This window comes from Ictidomys tridecemlineatus, chromosome 2 (genome assembly GCF_052094955.1).
Source record: "Ictidomys tridecemlineatus isolate mIctTri1 chromosome 2, mIctTri1.hap1, whole genome shotgun sequence".
In the NCBI taxonomy this organism is placed as follows: Eukaryota; Metazoa; Chordata; class Mammalia; order Rodentia; family Sciuridae; genus Ictidomys; species Ictidomys tridecemlineatus.
In genome coordinates this window covers 152,763,643-152,786,203 of record NC_135478.1, presented here as the reverse complement: position 1 = coordinate 152,786,203, position 22,561 = coordinate 152,763,643, and the positions used below count along the sequence as shown (strand labels likewise).

Here is a 22,561-nt window from a genome sequence, read left to right as displayed (position 1 = left end):
GTTTTAAAAAATTGACTTCAAACATCACAGCAGAATGATTGTCCTCAGGAATAATGTCTATATAGAGAAGTTGGCAAGTTTCTAATCTTCAAATAGAAAACAGGGGACTTTGCATGGTAAGTATTCACCAGCCAACATGTGGTGATGAACCCACATGCTTGGCTATTCTCTTTCAAGGTCATTTCAAAGGTTGAAATTTGATAAGTGACCTTTATTTTGAGGAAAACCATTTTGAGATCACTTTATAATTCTATAAGGAAAGTTTTATAACTTCATATGGCATTATCTTTAGATTACCAGGCTACATCTACAGTAAGAAACATTCTTATCTTTTCTAATATTCTTGTCTTAGGTAACACGCCACCTTGCCAAACTGTTTGACAGCATCACAGATCTGCAGTTTGAAGATAATCAGGATGTGTCTGCTTACAGAGCAGTTGGGATGTACAGCAAAGAAAAGGAGTATGTCCCATTCCAAGCCAAGTGTGAATGCATAGGCCATGTAAGATTTGATTATGACGGGGAGTTAAATTGAATAAGAAAAAAACAACTCATATCAAATCAGGCTCTGGTTGGTCTTGAGTTGGGAGATTCCTGTTTGCTGATATCCAGTGTGAGAGGGGGCTACTGTCACAAGCTTCATGGTGTCTGCACATTTAACTTCAGCACCCAGCAGGGTGTCAGAGATCCTGGGAATTGAACTGGACAGAATGGACTATCACAAAGGGAATGAGTGGACTCTAGAATTAGTAGCAAATACAGTCCAGTGACTTGACCTTCTACAAAATGTGCTCTGTTCCACCACTCCTCAGAGAATGTAGGAAGAGTTAGATCCAAGCAGCACCCTGAAGTAGGGTGGTTTTAAAGAGGTTTTGTGGTTCAATATTCTGATATGAATGTTGTAAATGGCTACTCATAAATAAGGCTGATTGAGTTTTGTGCACAGAGGTAACAGAATATTTTCTACAGTTATAGTTAAATACCTCAAAAACACTCTTAAGAGTTATCCACAGAATGCCTCCTTATAACTTAAGACAGAACTTTTGATATACGCAGATGATTTAGGGAAATTGCATCTTTTTCTGATGAAGCTTGTGTATCTTAGATTAACCCACAGAGTAACCAAGGGAATAACCTGTGTCAGAGAACTGTTTGGGCTGGGACAGGGAGTTCCTTATAAAGTGTTCTTTGCAGAAATGTGATTGCAAGCTTATTTTATAAGTGTTTCCTTTACTCTTCTCTGTTGCCTTTTAATATTGTACCAGAAAAATCCTGCCAAATGAAGGGGAAGCAGATGGTAGAATAGTTTGATTAAAATATATTTTTTGATCTCTTGGGCTTTTAGGATATTATTATAATGATTAGAAGAAGTCACCATAAACTATCTTGACAAAAGTGTGCTGCTGTCTGCTCCCTCCCCAGCAGACTGTTCATCTCCTGGCATGGTGCCCAGAGGGGAGAGTCCAACTGATGGATGTAGTTGTCGCTAGCAGGAACCCTTGATATTGAAAGTTTTTATGATGCTCTAATTTATTCTATATAAGCAATTTATTTGAGAGAGTTGGGGACATATACTGCATTCATTTAATTGCCTTTGTTTTACAATAAGATGCTTTTTACTTTCTTTTTAAACCTTTTACATTTTTTATAATTGTTTCCTCCCAATTTAGTCTATTTATTTGACACATATTTACTGAATATCTACTGTGCATTGTATGCCAAGGTAGGTTTTTAGGGACCCAGAAATGAATAAGATATAACCCTTGTCATGGAGGACTCCTTGGCTCATGGAGGAAATGAATGTTCACATGATGAGTAATAATGGGAGGTGACAATTGTTGCCATATAAGGTTAGGCAGAAGGTTTTGAAGTATTAAAAAGGAAAGGATGTAGCAAGCACTCATCAGGACTTAGTCCTGATCATGCTGAGTTAAGTCAGCATTGTTGGCATAGTCATCTGAACACCACGAGCTGGTGGTGTTTGGTCTTCCCAAATGGATTGGAATGTTCTTGAGGACAGGTGGCTGTATTGAGGACATGAGCCACAGAGTATATAGGAGCTGCACGCATAATGACTGATTTACTGGCAGTACTTGTGATCTGGTGTCTTTATGAGTCGTGCTTAGTGATTAAAGCAGAGATAAAAAAAAAGGACTCTGTTTTTTTAGATCAGGGACTATTAACTCAAACATTAACAAAGCCCAGCTAATAAGAGATGTGGGGGCCGTGACCATGATGGTGCTTCCTTTTTTCATACAGAAGAAGATGGATAGCTCATCAGCCTCCCCACTTCTCTTGAGAAGATGTTCTAGGAATGCTGCTTCCAACTTCACAAGAGAAGGGGAAGAAATAAGTTGTAAAATCTTCAGTATCTCACATGGTCCTGGAATTTATTCAATAGAGTCTTTTTTGGCTGTACTCAATCATTTGCAAATAGTTATGAATCCTTTAACTTATTGATATTTGCAAATGAAGACAGATGCATTATTACCAAAGTACATTTGAACAGGGTGGAAAACTGACTAAGATATATTTGTGGGAACAAAATAAACTTGAAATTTTTTTAAAAAGATTAACTTTCACAAGTCAGCAGTTGTCCTCTTTTTTATGTTCTCTTGCTGTCTTATTTCTGACAAGTGTGAAGATGAGAACCACTAGTGAATATAATTAAGATACTTACTAACAACACTGTCACAAGACTCAGAACTATGAAGATATTAGAGAGTTTTCAGGAGATTTAAATATTATCAGAAGATAATTTTTTAGAAATCAGTTTTCCATTATCCCCAAAACTCTTGAATATGACTCAGACCTCAGGTGGTGCTGCATTTGGTTTCTCAAAACACCGTTGGAGCTGGGGAGATTCTTGGTCTAGAACCTCTTAGTCTTTAAACCTGGAAAATGAATAATAGAGAACCCATGCTCTGTTTCAGCTGTGGAAACCTGTTAGGCAGCTGGTATGTAAAATGCAATGAGGTGTGTCAGCATGAGAAGACAGGCTCATGTAGGAAAAAGACTTCATTCATCATTTGCTCATCCTCCCCTCTGTAGCTTTCTATAGGACTTTAAAAGGAATCCACACAAGGTCTTGCTTGCTGCATGGCCTAGCGCTGGTGGGAAGGTAGAATGGTCCTCCTTCCATAGTTAACCCTATGCTACACATTCCATTTGTTTCTGAAGGTGGAAACTTGGCTTCTGCAGCTTGAACAGACCATGCAAGAGACTGTGCGCCAGTCTATCACCGAAGCCATAGTGGCCTACGAGGAAACACCCCGGGAACTGTGGATTTTCGATTTCCCAGCTCAGGTTGCACTGACCAGCTCACAAATATGGTGGACTACAGATGTTGGAATAGCCTTCAGTAGGCTGGAGGAAGGCTATGAAACAGCCCTGAAGGATTTCCACAAAAAACAGGTATTTTTATAGGTTTATGATTTTTGACACTTGAAGGGACTTAAAGAGGTAAGTTTCATTCATTCCTTTATCATTTACATTTGGATAAAAATACATTCTTAGTTTTCCATCCTTTGGAAGATATGGTATTGGTTTCTATTTGAGATTATGATTGGATTTAAAGAAGTGGCTGATTTCTTCCTAGGGTGCTGTCTCTGAAATTCTAGTGGCTAAAGCTAAGTACTTAATTTTTATTTCATGGACATAAATAACTGAGATAATTAACTAAAACTCAATTTTATTATTCTCTGATAAAAATTACTTGCTGGTTAATCTGCTAATAATTGCCTTTTTATTACAACTATTTTATATATAATAATGACATTTTAAAATACTTAGTTAAAATAATATCCTGTCTTAACTTTCAGCTGTTGTCAGTCACTGCTCAAACTTAAATCTTTCAACAAGCATATTTCTACTTATTTTACTCTAAATTTTTTCTCTTCATTTAATTTTTTTCTCCCTTGCCTTCAACTTGTCATTTTTGTGCTTTTTTGAATATTTGCTTCTTATAATCGTAATGATATTTTATAGAGTATATCAATTTTATTTTCAATTTTATGATTTAGTATGTTTATTGGCAAAAATACAAAAGAAGAAAATATGCTCATAAAATTCATGAAAAATATTTTTTAAAAAGCAATATATAGATTCACTTTCTAGAAAAAAACATTTGGCATACAAACATTTAAAGTTTTTCTTCTATTAACTAATTCTACCTTTGTGTGAGTGTATAGATGCCTATCTCTACATAAATATGTGTCAATTTGTGCTATTTACATATAATATATATATGTATGTGTGTGTATATATATATATATATATATATATATTATATATATATATATATAGTAGATGTATATCTATATTGGCAGATATGCATAGAAAAGTATCATTTTCTTTTACATACCATATATTTTATTTGGTTAATTAATGTTTTCATTCAATATATTACCAACCTTTTTTCTCATGATTATACATCAAATTTACACTAAAAATAACCAAAAGGTATTAATTTATCTGGAAATTCCAGCATTTGTTTCCTCCCTCTACTTTCTTTGGGTTTCCTCTGATGGTCCAATTCTTGGGCAGGCTCTTGCTTCTATGGTCCTGGGAATGATGTTTGTGCTCTCAAGGCTCTTAAATTGTCTAAACAAGTTAATGTTCATAGATGAAAATCATTTATTTCCATCTCAAGTATCCCCTCTTTATTTAACCATTATTTGCCATTATTTCATGTTATTTTTTGAACCCTATAAATTGTGGTGGGAATGACATTATTTTAAAATTTAATTTACCAATGTTTTTAGCAATTAATTAATTTTTATCCCATTTCCTATTTCTGGATTTAATTCGTCTGCATAGTAGACAGTTTAGCAGTTCACACAGTGAGTGGTTGATTATCATTGGAAACCTTCTGGTTCCTTGTCTTTTTTGTTTTGAATTTTGATATTTTTGCTAGGTATAGAATTCTAAATTGAGAGTAATTTTCTTTTCAAACTTTAAAAATATTTTTCCATTATCTTGTGGTTTTTATTTTTTTATAAAATCTTCAGTTAAATTTGCTTTTCCTTTATAATTAGTCTATTTTATTATACTATACATTATTGTGGGGGTTTTTTTTCATTAAAATTTAGTATGCTAAAGACTCAGTGAACCTGAATCTTCATTTATATGTCTGTCTTCAACTTTAGAAAAATTTTCTTCCAGTTCTGATTTGAATAATTCTTTCTCTCCATTTGCTCTATTTTCTTTATCTAGAGTTTTATTGTATGTTGAAACTTCTCATTCTGCCCCCTCCATCTCTTAAACTATAGTTTAAATTTCCCAACTCTTTCTCTTTTTGTGCTATAATCCAAGTGATTTTTAAAATCTACTCCCGACTTTACTAAAATTTTTTTTATAAATCTGCTTCTGAGTTTACTAATCTCTTTCATAGCATATGCAGCATATGATTAAGAAAAAAAAACTCAGGTTATATAGGTTCAGATCTCAGCTTCTACCACTTATTTACCAGCTGTATAACTTGGCTTTGGACAAGCTATCTATCTGCTCTGTTTCATCATCTGTAAAGCAAGGATAGTGACAGTACCAGGATTATATATTATATGTAACAAGTTAGATGAAACTGGTTAATATATGTAAAATGCTATTTTAAAGTACTTGACAAAATTTAAGTATGATGTGTTAGCCATATATTATAATATTATTATATTATGAAGTTGTTGGCAACAACAATGACAGTTGTGTCTAATATGATACATAATATGATACATTTCCCCAATAATTGGCCATAAAATTTCCAAATATATAGAAAAATTGAAACAATAACAATTATGTGCATGCCTACCACATAGATTCTATAATTAATATTTTGTTTCATTTCTCATATATTTGTTGTTTGTTTAGCTCTCCACCCATTTATCTATATAGATAGATAGATAGATATAGATATATATCATTCATTTCAAAAGAAATAACAGAAATCTGTAATCTTTGCCCCTAAACACTTTAAGTTTTTTTACTTTAAAGATTTCACATATTTTATTTGGCAAATAAAAATTGTATTTATTTGGGCAGACGTTGAGCTCAGTGGCAGAGCACTTGCCTACCATGTGTGAGGCACTGGGTTTGATTCTAAGCACCACATATCAATAAATAAAATAAAGGTTCATTGACAACTAAAATTTTTTTTAAAAAAAATTATATTGTGTATAACTTGATATTTTGATATACATTGTGAAATGATTAAATCAAACTATTTAGCATATGTATTACTTCATATAATAATTTTTGTGGTGAAAGCATTAAAGTCTTAACAATTTTCAAATATATAATTTCATTATTAACTGTAGTCACCAATAATATACAATAGATCTCTTGAACTCGCTCCTTCTATCCAACTAGAGTTTTGTGTCATTTGACTAACACTTTTCCAATCCCACCCTACCCCCCTAACCCCTGCCTCTGGTAACCACCATTTCACTTTGTTTAAATACCAGTTCCACTTTGTCATGCTCCATTTGTAAGTAAGCTCATGTAGTGTTTCTTTTTTTGTGCCTTGTTTATTTCACTTAACATAATGTCCTTTAGGTTTCTCACTGTTACTGCAGATCCAAGATTTCCTTCTTTTTAAAAACTGAATAGTATTCCATTGCACATATTTACCACTTTTTTTTTTAAAAAAATCACTCATCTATTGATGGAATGGAAGTTGATTAAATGTCTTGACTATTATGTATAGTGTTGCCAAGAACTTAGGACTGCATATATACAGTCTTAAGTTTGACATACTGACTTCAGTTCTTCTGAATGTATCCCCAGGAATGAGTTTTCTGGATGCTATGGTAGTTCCATTTTTAGTTTTCTGAATAATTGCCATACTTTTTTCAATAATGGTAGTATAAAGATAAAGTCTCACCAGTGGTGTACAAGGATTTCCTTATAGATACTTCACCTTACTTACTTCACTAGTTTAATTTCAGTAATTGCATCTCAACCTCCCAAAGTTCTTTGGGGTTTTTAAAAATCAGTTTTATGAATACCAGTCTTTCTACTGTGGTTTTCAGTCTTTCATTAGTTATTTCAGAGATGTTTGATACTTTTATTTGGATTGTTCTACCAATACTAGTTCTCTTGAGACTGGTTTTTGATACTGGGAGTTGAACCCAGGGGCACTAAAGCACATTCTAGCCCTTTATCTTTTTAATTTCAAGATAGAGTTTTGCTATGTTGCCTAGGCTGCTCTCAAACGTGATCGTCCTGCCTCAGCCTCCTGAGTCACTGGGATTGTAGACATGCATTATCACTTGGGGCTCTGTGATTATTTATTAAAAGGTTATGAAAGTTTGCTTTTCCTGTAAAAAGTCTCTACTGAGTTGCACCAATGTCCTCTTGTGTGGTTTCCCCCTCTTTTATTCAAGATCTCTTATAGGTTCTGGATTAATTTTGTGGTTACTCCGTTTAGGACTTCCTGATCCCATTTGCAGGGTCCTTTTGGAACACCTCGGCTTCACATGACATAGACTTGAGATTTTGAGTGTTGTAAAGGATTTTATTGCTTTTCAAAGCACCAACATATTTCAAGCTTTCATGTTGCCTCTTTGCTTCCCCTTTGGTAATGATGGGCAGCTGCTCCTGCTGCTCTTCCTCCTCGGGCAATTCACATTCCAGGAGCTATAACTTATTCAACTAATTCGAGAAATTTAGCTTTCTTCTCTCAATATTTTTTTTGATTTCCATTTTGTTCAATATTTATATAACACTGTGTGTGTGTGTGTGTGTGTATGTGTGTGTGTGTGTGTATGAAATGAGAAGTAGAGAAAAGGAAGAAAAAGAGAAAAAGAAGAAAGCATTTATCAATTTAACTGTGAAACACTCCAAACACAAATTGGAATGTTTGACAGACAAACCAAACAGGTGCCTTCAATATAGTATTTCAGTTCTGCAACAATACTAATGTATAATCTAGAGAAACTAACACTTGCATACTTTCAAAGTTGTGGTTTGGGTCTAAGTTGAAATCCTTTTAGTGTTCTCCCTTTAAAAGTGATGGAACCATCTGCTAGAGTGTTTTTAATTAAAATCACTCTTGGTAATATTGCGAACAGTTTTTAAAATGAACTTTAGTTCTTTTAAATGACTTAATTTAAAAACTAGAGATCAGATTTGGCTATAATTGGTGATCTATCTAAACAAGTATTTTTTTTACCTTTTCTTACAAAGTATAGTGAAATAAATCTAAGATAATTATTTTAAATTCTATTTCCCTGAGGTCTTTTATGACTGTATGTATGATGATATTGGGATTAAATGCAAAAAATTCTGCATTTTGGAGTGTATATACCTGCTTTGTCTTTGAAAATTCTCAGATTTGAATTTTCCTTGGGGAGAAAAATGTGTTTTAAAGGCTTTTGACCTGGTAAGAAAGTATTTCTTCTCCTTCGTTATTGAAATATGTGAGAAATTGAGAGTACAATTACATTTTGTACTTTAAAAAAATTATCAACTGTAGTATACTGAGAAATTACCCAGAGACCTTTGATGAGATTCATAATCAACAACATAAAACTTTTCTCATTAATGGTCCATCTTCCCCCTACACACAAAGATTCAAAATTACTGTGTTTAGGAAAGAAACCGTATTTTGTTGCTTAAAGTCAATTTTGGCCTCACTCTCAGATGCTGAGAAATTGTTTAAAACCCAGATTGTATACAAAATTTGTAATTATCTTTATTTTGTCCTAATCCTTATTAACTGACTTGGAGAACTTGTCAATCCTGAAGCTACCCACTACATATTGGACACAAGTTTTTTGTTTTACTTTTGTCTTTTTGCCTTCATATAAAAGTGGGATCTGATAGTTTTATGCTTTATAATCTACAGGGACCCACAATAAGTTGAGGAAAGCACATGTGTTTTACTTCTTTTCTCATCCAAAATTAAGTTGATATCATCAGGTTTCCTATTGCAGATAGAAAATGTTTTTTTTTTAAATTGTACTGAATTTGTAAAAACTTTTTTCTTATCATTATTTCCTAAACAATATAGTATAACTATTTATATAGCATTTATGTTGTATTAGATACTATAAGTAATCTATATGTTAAAGTACAGGGAGAAGGTACATGGGTTATACCCAGAGACTATGCCTTTTTTTTTTTGTTTGTTTTTAATAAGGGACGTGTACATCTATAGATTTTTGTATCTGGCGGTGGTGGAGAGGCAATCCTGAAACCAAGTCACCAAGAGATGACTGCACATGGAATCGCAAGATATGAAAAATATATTCACGTTGTTCCTGAAAGTACTGGACCAGATAATGTGAAAGATATCAGGAATTTAACCAACAGATGAAATTGAACTGATGGGTAATTTAGAGGGAACAAAATCAGTGCAGTCATTCAAAAATGAGGAAGTTCTAGTCAAATAGGGAATGACACATCCATTTTAACCCAGTGAAATTTCAGAAAAATCAAAAACTGAGGTTCAAAAAATATAAAAAACACAGTCTATGCTCAGTGATAGGATTGAATGTAGAAGAGGTGGGCAGTTAGAACCTCTTCCACTCCCCCCACACCCCAACTAATACTAATAAAGGTGTTTTTCCCCAGTAAAAATCCTGTGAAATCATTTGTAACGTGAGCCATGTATAGAGGACTTTCGTCATGATTATGCCTTGACTATAGAGCAGGGGTTAGCCAACTTTTCCCATGAAGAAGCAGATGGTAAATGGTTTGCTTTCCAACTTAACATCTCTGTTGTGCTGGTGAGAAAGAAGCTATAGGTAAATTTGTAAGCAAATGGGTATAGCTGGGTTCCAACAAAAATTTATTTATAAAACCAGATGGTGGGCCAGGTTTGGCTCATGGCTTGCAGTTTACCTCCTTTTTCTAGAGAAAAAAATGTAGAGTAGATCCTGTAGTAACTCAAGATCCACACCATGACAGATGGAGGTAAGAGAAAAAGAGGATTTGTTACTCGTGTGCCATATGATTCCAATCTGATTAACACAAGAGTTGGTTCTTTGAACAGACCAATAATATCAGTTTTTTCAATTCAGAGGGAAAATAAAACATGCATTGGGTAGGGAATGGAAACATCCCTTTGAGTAGAGACTATAAAGTGGTAAGGTAACTTTGTGGTATCATTTTGCTAATAAATAAGTTAAAAATCTAAATAAATGGAGTATGGTGGTATACTCCTACGGTGCCAGCTACTTGGGATGCTAAAGATTGCAAGTTTGAGACCGGACTGGACAACCTAGTGAGACTCTGCCTCAAAATTTGATATAAAAAACGGCAAGGAAAGGACAGTGTAGCTCAGTACCCCTGAGTTACAAGGAGTACCCCTGGGTTTAATTTTTTTTTTAATCTAAATGGGGTGAGCTTCTGTGAACACTTTTTTGCCAAGTTGATTCAAATGTGGTAGAAGATCCAAGTAGACACCCACAGAAATACTTAAAATTGTGTTTTAGTCAGTGTGTTGTCACTGTAACCAAATTACCTGACAAGAACAGCTTAGAGCAGGGCTTGGCTTCAGAGATCTCAGTCCATAGATGACCAACTCCATTGCTCCAGGGCCAAAGTATAGCAATATGTTGTGCAGAAGGTGCCAGTGGAGGAAAATTACTAGGCTCATGGTAGTGGAAGAAACCACAGGAAAGATAACTCTTCCAGGGTACTCCCTCAGTAACCCTCTCCTACAACCATGCCCCACTCAGAATTTTTCTTTTGTAGTACACCTCACACAGTACAGTTTCCACCCAGTCAGTCCATTCAAACTAGGATAGACTGATTAGATCACGTCTTTCATAATCCAATCACTTTAACTATTCTACATTAACACAGGAGAGTTTGGGGAACAACTCTTATCCACTCCATAACAAATTGTAATCAAGGTATTATAATCAAATATGTGTACTCTACCATCCCCCACCTACTCCTGCAATAGAGCCCTGTTTTGGTGGGTTTTATTAGACATTTAAAAGAACAGATGAATATCATGTTAAATCAACTGTTTAGGAGCATAAATGAAGATGGAAAGATTTTCTATTCCTTTTATAAAGTTCAAATAAACTTGATACAAAACCCAGACAAAGATATAATTCAAAACCCACACAATAATATAATACAAAAGAAAATTCTTTTGGTTCATCTTGTAAATTGGCATATCAACTTTGTTGTCTGGATTTTTCACTTAGCGTGCTGTTGGTAGACAGTACTCATCTCATAGATCTCATGTTTCTGTATAGCTTATGATTAAAAGTACTGACTGCCTTTTGTTCTGGACTATATATTTCAGGATGTTGTGGACTGTATTTTCAGGTGAACATTCTGAAATATACAATCCAGAAGATCAAGATCGAGTCATTCCAGAAACAAAAGGCAGGTTGTCTTATTCTCTAGTATAATAAAAATATCTCTTTCTGGAGCAAAGGTCAGGCAAGCTTACTATCTTTTATAAAATACTTGGGCTTCCTAAACTCAGAATTTTTCTTTTGTAGTACAATTCACGTAGCATGTAATGACTCTCTCTGAGTAGCCTTTGAAAGTTTGAACTTAGAGAACTAGTACAAATACAAATGCTCCAAGGTGACTTGGGATATTGCTGTGAATAATAAACTGTCTCTTATCTCTGACCCAGGAGTCTCTCTATCTTCTGCCAGTACTCATGAAACAGCAGTAAAAGTTTTCATGGTGACTCTTAGACCCTTCATACTTCTTTACAAACATATTTTTGAGATTCATCTACCTTGTTGATGCATTTGCTATGCATCCTTTTTTAACTGTTTAGTAGTATTTCAATGTATCAATATACTACCTTTTTATCCATTTTATTATTTGACTTCTTGATTTCCAGTGTGAGGTATAAGGCTGCTTTAAACATTCTTGAAAATAGTCTTTTGTGGGCATTATGATTTCATTTCATCTGGGTAAATACCTAAAAGTGAAATTGCTTGGTAATAGAGAAGGTTTGTATTTAACCATCTAAGACACAACCAGTTTTCCATTATTAAATTCCATCAACAGTGTAACAGAATTCTATAAACTTTATACTTGGCTGTGTTAGGTGTTATTTTTTATAATTGCAGTCTTTCCAGTGGCTATAAAATAATATCTCAGTGCATTTTCATTTGCAATTCTCTAATAGCTAAAGCTATTGGATTATTTTTCATGTATTAATCAATCTTTTGTCATGAAGATCTTTTGCTCCATTTTTTAAAAATTGGGTATTTTGCCTCTTTATTGTTGATTTGAGAATTTATTTTAGATATAAATCTTTTGTCAGAAAATAAGTAGACTTCTCATTTTCTTAATGGTGTTTGATGAGCAGAAAGTTATAATTTGATGTACCAAAATTTTCATTGATGTGTATGAGAGTCATGCCTATCTAAAAGCCATGAAGATATCCTATTTCTCACAAGTTGCTTTATTGTTCTAGATTTTTCATTTAGAACTGTGATTTATACATTTTTTTCTTTTTCCATTGACTTGGCATCTTCCTCAAAAGTCAATTGACTGTACATAAGTGGGTCTATTTCTAGACTCTCTTGTTCCATTGATTTATTTTTTTGTATATATGTCAAATGCATAGTCTTAATTATTATAACATTGTAGTAAATCTTGAAATCATGTTATATCCTCCAACTTGGTTCCCCCACACCAACAATTGTTTGGAATATTCTTAAGTTGTTTTCAGTATAAATTTTACTATTATGACATTTATTTTTAAAAGTCTATTTTTGGAGGCCTTATTAAATTTTTTTTTTCAGTGCTAGGGATCCAACCCAGGGTCTCACAAGCAAGTGCTCTAGCACTGAACTGTATCCTCATCACAGTCTAATTAAATTTTGACTGGGGGCATGGGAGGGGAATCAAGGGGGCATGGGATTAGAAATGATGGTGGAATGTGATGGACATTATTATGCAAAGTACATGTATGAAGACACAAATTGGTGTGAGTATACTTTGTATACAACCAGAGACATGAAAAATTGTGCCCTATATGTATAATAAGAATTATAATGCATTCCACTGTCAAATATAAATAAAAAATTAATTTAAAAATTTTGACTGGGATGGCATTGGATCTAAATATAAATCTTGGGAGAATGAGCATCTCTGTAGTAATGGTTTATTGTTCTAATAGGACATTTCTAATTTCTCTCAGCAATGTTTTCTATGGTTTTCAATGTAGAATTTTTGTACTTTTCTCAGTATATATATATTTAAATATGTGATGTTTGATTCTGTTTTATATACTAATTAAGTTTTAAATTTATTTTCCAGTGTTTGTGGCTGGTAACAGAAATATAATGCCTTTTAAATATTTACAAAGTCTTGAGACTTTGCCAAGTTTGCTTTCTTTATTTAGTAGTTGTGTGTGTGTGTGTGTGTGTGTGTGTGTGTGTGTGTATGTGCACGAGTGCACGCCCGCGTAAATTCCATAGGACTTACTACATACATAAATACATAATTTGTAAGCAATGAAATTTTTACTTTTTCATTGTTTTATTTGCTCTTTGTTTCCTTTTCTTAAATTTTTGAGTCAGGACTCAGTACAATGTCAAACAGATGTAGTAAAAGTACCTTACATCATATCAGTACATCATATCAACTGAATGTTTCGCCATTATGCCTGATATTATATGTCTTTACAGACATCTTTTATCGAATAAAGGAAAATTACTCCTATTAGTAGAGAGAGTTTTTATCTTGAAGACACCTTGAGCCTTTCCAAATCTGTTGAGATGGCCATGTGGTTTGTGTTAACTGAAGTTTTGAAAGTTAAGTCAACTGTGCACCCTTGAATAATGAATTCAATGTGATCATGACATATTATCCTTTATATCCATATCTATGTGTCTGTCCTGGACTTTGTTTGATAACAGACTGTTAATGATTTTTGCCTTCATTATCAGTCATTGGTCTGTAATTCCTTCCCCTGTGATACCTTCTTGGTTTGGGATCAGGGTATTCTCAGAGGGAGCTGCTGAGGGTTGCATTTTCTTCTGTTTTGTGACATTTCATGGCAAACCTTTCTGATATCTGGGCCTGGCATTTTTGGAATACTTTTTGTTATAAATTTATTTCTTCTATACATACACAGCTGTTTAGCTTTGGGGGCTGCTGTTTTTCTTGTGTCAGTTTTGGAAATTTTTACTTTTCAAAGCCCTGGCTGAATCATCCGGTGCCTATTGTCTGTGGCTCCTTTCACACTATAATGGCAAAATAGAGGAGTCGTGACAGAGACCACATGGCCCAGAGATTCAGAAATGGTTACTGTCTGCCCTTCACAGAAAGTATTTGTCTAACCCTGATCTGTTCTCCAATTTATTTTCACAGTTTGTTGTATTGTCTCAATATTGTCCATAGAATATCTAAGTTCTGGCCTGATGTCCCACTTTCATTCCTGGTATTGATAATTTATGTTTTCTATTTTTTCCCATTAGACTTTTTAGGTGTTTATCAACTTTGTTGTCAAGAAACAAACATTTGACTTTGTTGACTTTCTATTGTTTGTTTAATAATTCACTCATTTGCATTTTTATTTTGGTTACTTTTTGTTTTTGTTCTATGAGTTTAATTTGTTCCTCTTTTTCAAATTTCTTCAGGTGGGAGCTTAGGTTATTGCCTTTACACCTTTTTTCTTTTCTAATATAAGCATTTGAAAGAACCTTTATAACTTGATGAAAAATACCTACCAGAAACCTGCAGAGAAAATCATACTTAATGGTGAAACTTTAAAATCATTTCCATTAGTGTCAAACATGAGGTAATTATGTTCACTTGTCTCCTACACTCTTTGCTCAATATTGTGCTAGTGGTTTCGGCAATATACTTAGAAAAGTAGGAAGTGAACCTTGGAAAGGAAGGCAGCGAATTGAGAATGCCTAACACATGCCCTGATGATTTCAGAAGGCAGGACTTGGTCCTTTAACAATATTCTTTGCTTTGGCTGGTGGAAAGGAAAATCATTGTTTCAGATACTGCTTAAGGTGACCCATTGCTGGGTTTCAGGATCCTTATTGCTATTGTTATGAAACAAGAACTTGAGTGTTAGGTCCAGTGGGAAAGGGGTCAAGAGTTCTGATAGCTGGTTCCTAAAGTGCTATCACAGTTATATTATAAGTTGTATTTTGATTTGTTGAGCTCCAGATCTTAACATTCTTACAGAATAGCCTTTTCCAGTTTTTTTTTCCCCCATGTCCTAATTGTCCCCAGATTAGGGCATCTGCCATGGTTGAGGCTGGTAAAACTTCAGTGCTTCTATTGCAAAGAAGATCTTCTTGCCATTTTGCCCTATTTAAACCTATAGTTTTTGGGGACACAGCTCCTTAAGTTCACACATGTGGCCTCTGTATACCAGACTGCCACAGGACCTAGGTCAGGACAGAATCAATGATCAGCAACCAGAAGTTATGACCATGAGTTCCTGACACCATTCTTCATGGAGAAGCTACCATCAGCCCACTAGGCCAGCTAGTCCTCTTTGGGGAGACTACAGTCATCTAGAAATGCATGCCATTGGAACTGAGTGGTGACCAGGATTCACATCGTTTTCTTCAGCACTTTTATGTTTACTAAAAAAGAAAATTCATAGGTGAGGAATACCAAGTTACTTCCCTCCACCCACTACAACCATTGGAATCTTACTCTTGCCTGCCAAAGTACCCTGTGATACTATCCGTATGGGAGGGTTAAGTATTTGAAAATATACAGTCAAAGTTTAGGAGGTTGTACTAAATTCTGGCTATGTGATCTTGAGAAATTCTCTCATATTCCCATATATAAAATCGGAATATTGTACTTCATCTGAGAGTTGTGATACTTAAACTAGAATATGTATGTGCAATACACATGTGCACACATGTCTCCAGAAGCACTTAATAAATGTTAGCTCTTATCTGCTGATCTCATCAGAGTGGAATTGGATCAGTGGCGTTTGAGCTTCTGTCCCTTGCTTTGCACTGACTTCTATTAGGAGGACCCACATTGTCCAGAGCCTCTTCTCTACCAGTGCTCTGGTTTCTCTCAGGATTGTCCTGACTTCCTTTTCTATTTCTGTCTTCAGTTTCTCACTCTGGCTTATTCCTGTTATTACATATGCCTAGATCTCTCCCATTACATAAAAACAAAGATGGTTCCTTAATACCACATCACCTTCCATTTCCTGCCCTAGCTCTGTAACCTGTATCTTCACTAAAGTTTTGTTGAGCTAGTGTCACTACAGTTTTCCCTTGTTGTCCTTGGGGGGATTCATTCCAAGACCACTATAAATATGCAAACCCCATGATGTTCAAGTCATTTATATGAAATGGTGTAGTGTTTGCCCATATCCTATGCATATCCTCCTGATGACATTATATCACTACCTCATTATGTACAGTAAGGAGAAGTAAAAGTTCTCTGCATGTTTGGTATGGATTAAGGGTTTTTCTCCCAAATATTTTCTATTCATGGTTCTGTGGATCTGTGGAGGTGGGATCCAGGGTGCAGCGGACCAACCAACTGTGCTTGTTCTTTCCCTTTGCTCCTAGACTCTCCACAGCCCATTTCTACTAGTAGATTCCATCTATTTGTGAATTCTTAATGTTAGAAAACACTCCCTCCTCCTCCAAATACTCTCCTCACTTATATTCAAGATTATTTGAATTCCAGTTTTTACTTAGAACATTTGGACTATTCTTCAATTTTCCTGGCTCCTCCTCTGATCCCTGAAATGTTTCTGTTTCTTATGACTCTGTCTTGGGTCCTTTTTTCTTTTCACCACATTACCCATCCCTGGCTAATCTCACCCACTGCTAGGGATGCTCTATTTTCTTTGTCAATTTGCTGGTGACTTTGAGTTCCAGCTCAGCTGTCTCTCCTGAAGCACAGTCAAAAGCATATTGGATTTGTCATTGGAATTCTCACAGGGTGCTCACAACACACAACATCAAAATAGCTGAACTCTTCTTCTTAAGTCTGCTCTCCAGTGTTCCAAGTTTTAGAAAATGACATGAATATTCTTCTCCAGTTATGACACTAGGAGCTGGTTTGACTCTTCTTTCACCTACTGTCCAAGTCAACCACAGCTGTCTTCAGTTGCCCCAGAGATGTCTGATTCCCTTGTTTTCTCAAACTGCTGCATTGATATCCTATTCCAAGCAGCCCTCCTCTGACCTGGGGGCGCTGTGGCATCCTCCTTTGGGCTTTCTCCCTCTAGTCTTGTTTCCTTCCAATTCATTTCCCTTCCAGAGAAATCTTTTAAAATGCAATCTAATCATCACCCTCCTTCAGACTCCTTCAACACCATCAACACCATCAACCTGTGTGAGGTGACCAAGTACTGCCTGTTCTGGCCCTTGCTTTCCCCTCTAGCATCCTCATGCACCTGTTCTCTCTGCTCCTCCTCCTGCCATGCTGTACCTACAGCTCCCTCCCAGGGCCACCTGCTCTGTTCTGAATCTTCCCACAGGCTGCTTCTGTGGCTTAACACTGCCCCCCAGGGTGGTCAACTCCTGAATTCTTCACAGCTAAAATCCTGCTCAGTCTTTCAGTCTCAGCATAAATACTCTTTCCTCCAAAATGCCTTTCCAAGCCCTAGATTAGGCAAAGCCCCGTTTCTGTACTCTGCATGCTATCTACGTCCTTTGTGTTTGTTTCATCAAACAATTATAATTATGTGTCTGTGTTCCTTGTTGGAGACAGTAACCACATGTGTCATCTTGTGGATGAGAGAACAAACTCTTGTTCTGGTGTGCGTTGTCACTGTCCTTCCTTTACTCCCTTCTTCCTTTACTCCCTCATGCAGTGATTATGTGACGAGCACATTCCTTATGCTAGCTATGGTGCCAGGCAGGGTACAAAATAGGACACATGAGGGCCTCCATCCTTTAAAGTGGGGAGGCAATCAACAGGAGCTAAATAAGACACTCGTAAGCACCATAAGGAAAATAAATAGGATTGTATAGAATGAATGGCCAGTAGGGTGTGGCAAATAGTATGCCAGGGAAAGCCAATCTAAAGAGGTACATTTGAACTAAGACTTCAATGTTGAGAGGAAGCCAACGAACAAAGATCACAGGGAATAGGACCCCAGGCAGATGAAGCCCTTCCTGTGACCGTGAAGCAGTCATGATGAGCAACTGGAGATAAGCCCAGTGTGGGAGGAGTGAGATAAGATCTGGAAAGAGCAGTGCAGGGTCATGGAGGGCCTTGTGGATTGTACTCAGTTACACTGCTTTATAGCCCCAGGTTTTTGCCATACTAACATTCTAGTTAGAGCCAAGATGCAATTTTAAAACAGCTGCTCAAATTCCAGAGACTTGAACTGCAGGAAAGCAGCCTGGATCCAGTAGAAAATCAGCAATGCTGTGACCAATGGCATGAATAAGTACTAATTGCAAGATAGGGTGTATATTTTAAAAACTGCCAAGGACTGGTTTCTATGTCACAGACCATAAACTTGTATGTGATTATAGTCTGACCATATAGTAATTGTTACCTGATGCTACTGCCCCAATAATATTCATTTTATAACTACTATTTATTTGGTATGATTACAGAATTTTATTTCACATGAAACAGTATCATCAGGAAAGTCTTAATCTTGAGAGACAGCATAAGATCCCCAACATATGATGCTGTGCACATAATGGTGACAAGCTGTATTTTTAATCATCTTTCATTTGACTGAACTTCTGTGGAAAATGAATCAATAATGTGGAAATCACAGGTTGTTGGGAGACTCGGCCAAGACAATGCTGAGTGAAGGCGCTTGAAATTATAAATGTTCTTAAGGCATAAAGAGTACTTTTACTGTTAAGTCCATCACCAAATACTGCTGGTGGTGTAAGATTTGAGACAGTGAAGACTGGATATCTTGACCCAGAAAAGAAAATATCCTGCTCCAAAACCCCTGTTTGCTAACCAACACGTATATAATTTCATTTAGAAACTTATGTGTGCATGGTCTAGTATGATACATTCATTTGTCCACTTAAGGCAAACACTGCCAGCTAGCTCTTGAGTGACTCTGGGAATAAAGCACTGAATACAACAGTGTCCTTGCCTGCATGGAATTTAAAAGCTTGGGGATGATGAACACTGAACACATCACATGTGAAAAAATGATTACATCTTTGTTAAAATGTGACTATTTAAAAAATTATAATGAAGTAATTGTTAATATAACTTTGTTATTATTATAATCATATTAGTAATAATATAAACATCCTTACTAATACTCATTTTTTGACCTTTTGATAATGCCATGCTAATGGGTGTGAGATGACATCTCATTGTAGTTTTGGTTCTTATTTCCCTGATGATTAATGATGTTTAATGTTGGTTCATGTCAATGTTGGTCAGTTTGTATGCACCTTTGGAGTGTCTATTTGGGTGTTTTGCTCATTTAAAATGAGGTGGTTTTATTTTTTAGTTGTATGGGTTGCCATTTCAGGGCATTAACCCTTTTTCAGATATATGATTGGAAAATATTTCTTCTGTAAGTTGCCTCTTCATTATTTTATTGTTTCCTGTGTATGCAGAAGTTTTTTGTTGTTGTTGTTGTTGTTGTTTAAGCTTGCTGGAGTCCCTTTGGGTTGGTTTTTGTTGTTTGCTTTTATTGAATGTGCTTTTGGTGTTAAGTCCCAATAAAAGTATTGCAATGGGCAGAAGCTTTTTCCCATGTTTTCTTTGAGTTTTATAGTTTTAGGTCTTAAATTTACATCTTTGCTCCATTTTGCATTGAATGTAATTTTTTTTTGTATATGGATATCCAGTTTTCCTTGTCCCATTTATTGAAAAATCTAAAACTATCCTTTCCCCATTGTGTATTTTTTGTGCCTATCTTGAAAATTAGTTGAAAAATTATGTTTGGACTCTGTCTTGTTCCATTGACCAGTATATTTTAATGCTCGTGCCACAGTGTTTTTATTATTATAGTTTTGTAATATGATTAAAAATCAAGAAATAGGTCTCCAGCTTTGTTCTATTTCATTTGATTGTTTTAACTACTTAAGGTCTATTTGGGTTTCATACACACTTTAAGATTGGTTTTTTCTTCATGAAAAATGTCGTTGGAATTTTGATATAGATTGCATTGAATTTATAGATTCCTTAGATAGTGTGGAACTTTTGAAAATGTAAATCCCAGCAGCTTGGGAGACTGAGGCAGGAGGATTGCAAGTTCAAAGCCAGCCTCAGCAACTTAGCAAGGTCCTAAGCAACTTTGTGAGACCCTGTCTCAAAATGAAAAAGGGCTGGAGATGTGGCTTAATGGCTGGGACCCCTGGGCTCAAGGCCTGGTACAAAAAAGAAAAAATTATTTCAATCTATGGACATGGGGTATCTTTCCATTTATTTGTTTGTTTGTTTTTTCCATTTCTTTCAACAGTGCATAGATCTTGCATTTTCTTTTTTGGTGAGAAAATAAATATTGTATGGCCACCGTGGAAAACAGTAAAGAGGTTCCTCAAAAAATTAAAGATAGAATTGCTCTATAATCTAGCAATCTCACTTCTGGGTATATGTTCAAAGGAAATAAAATCATGATTTTGACAAAATATTTGTACTCCTATGAATATTGCAATGATATTCAAAATAGTGAAGATATGGAGACAGCATAGGTATGTGTTGATAGATGAAAAAAGAAAGCATCGTGTGTGTGTGTGTGTGTGTGTGTGTGTGTTTTCACATACCATGGAATTCTGTTCAACCTAAAAGAAGGAAATCCTGTCATTTGCAATAACATGGATGAATCTGAAGAACATTGTGTTTAATGAAATAAGGAAGACAGAGAAACAAAAATACTGCATAATCTCACTTATGTGGAATAAAAAAAAAAAGTCAAATACATAGTGACAGAATTGTGGTTACCAGGGGCTACCACAGGAAAGGTGAGATACTAGTCAAAGGGTTCAAACTTTCATTTATAAGACAAATACATTCTGAAGACCTCATATGCAACATGGGCAACTATAGCTAATGATGATATATTGTATACTTAAATTTACTAAGAGCAGATCTCGAGTATTCACACCAACCTAATCCCCTCCCCGCAAAACTAACTATGTGAGGTGGTGAATGTTTCAATCAGCTTGATTGTGGTAATTCCACAATGTATACATATATCAGAATACTACCCTGTACACATTAAAAAAAAAACATGCAATTTTGTCAGCCATACTTCAATAAAGCTGGGGGATGGGGAGGAAGTAGATAAAATCTTATGAAGTGGCTATCTCTCCTGATTCATAAATTTTATATTTTTTAAAGCAAGCTTTCGTTTGCATTTGATTTCAAATCTTTGCACTGCTTCTTGTTTAACTGCAGTCTTTCAGAGTTGTAGGTGATAGCTGAGCCTTGTGAAGGCTGGGACAGGTAACATGAGATATGATTGGTAAGACTTAGGCTCTGACGTTAGACCAGGCGCTTTGAATTCCCCCTCCCCCACTGCAATGTGGTAATACATCTATGACTCAGTTTCCTCATCTATAAGGTTAGGATGCTGATAGATTGCTGTAGATTCGGTGAGATGATATAGGCAATGTGCTTAGTGCCTGGGAAACTGCATTCTCATTTCATGTAAACTATGCATATTAAGATTGTCATCTACCTTCTCCCTTCTCACTACAGTATTGTGACTTTGTGTTCAGATGCATAGCAATATTAGGGAAGTCCTCAGGGTTTAATGTTTTCTGGGATGAATAGTACAGTCAGGAGCCTGGTTTTGACAGTCGGCTACCCAGGTCTGAGAGATTCTCATGAATTGCCATATTCATTATCAACTCTGTCCTGTGCTAACAGTTTGTAACTGTCTTTTGCAGAGTTAAAGAGAAAAGGGGACACTATTGCACCTAGGAGAGCATCTTTCAAACATTTCTGACAAGAATTTACCATAGAACTATTTTATATTAGATAGAGTTCACATGTATTATCTACATATGCGAAATGAAGTTTCGCTATAGAATATCTGCTTCTACTATCTGTAATGCAATATTTTCTATTTCATTAAGTTGTCATTACATGTTGTTATATTTCCTTCCTTTCCAAAGAAAAGACCAGCAGTTTGAAAAATATTTATCTGATATCCACAGGCCTAAAGAAGAATAGAAATATGAATAAGAACAATGAAATGAGATAATCCTTGGTCTAAATATTTCCTCGGTAATTATTATTATCTTGCACACAAAAACAAAACAGAATAAATACTAGTTGTTAGGTGAATTTTTATAAGGCAGAAAATAACTTGCCATTAAGTCCTTCCTATAGTTTTTGAGTTAGTCTTATTTTTCCTCTTAAAATTTGTAGTCACTCCCGTTCCACTAAAATTGTGGACTAGATCATCAGTAGAGGGCAATGTCCATTCCAGGCAGCCAGGAAACCCCTCTTCTACTCCTGGCTGTGTCATTGTTCCCTAGATAACTGGTCTACTCTCAGTTTCAGCTCCTTGACCTGTATGAGGGAGTAACAGTATTTGTGTTTCCCCAGGTTTCTTTGAGGATCAAATGGTATAATAATTAAAATTGTTTTGTAAACTAAAGTCCTCTTTTAAAATGTGAAAACTATTGGGTTGTTAGATTATGCATTTGTAACTTTTCTCTTTTTTAAAAAAAAA

General features: G+C 35.4%; 1 protein-coding gene across 1 annotated transcript in view; it reads left to right on the top strand.

Annotated features, from left to right (window-relative positions):
* Dnah11 (dynein axonemal heavy chain 11) overlaps window positions 1-22,561 on the top strand; it is a 310,480-nt gene that overhangs the window by 91,686 nt on the left and 196,233 nt on the right. Inside the window, exons 29-30 of the mRNA XM_021728753.3 lie at window positions 353-502; window positions 3,181-3,414. Of these exons, the coding sequence (XP_021584428.2) occupies window positions 353-502; window positions 3,181-3,414 (384 nt within the window). The remainder of the gene's footprint in view (window positions 1-352; window positions 503-3,180; window positions 3,415-22,561) is intronic.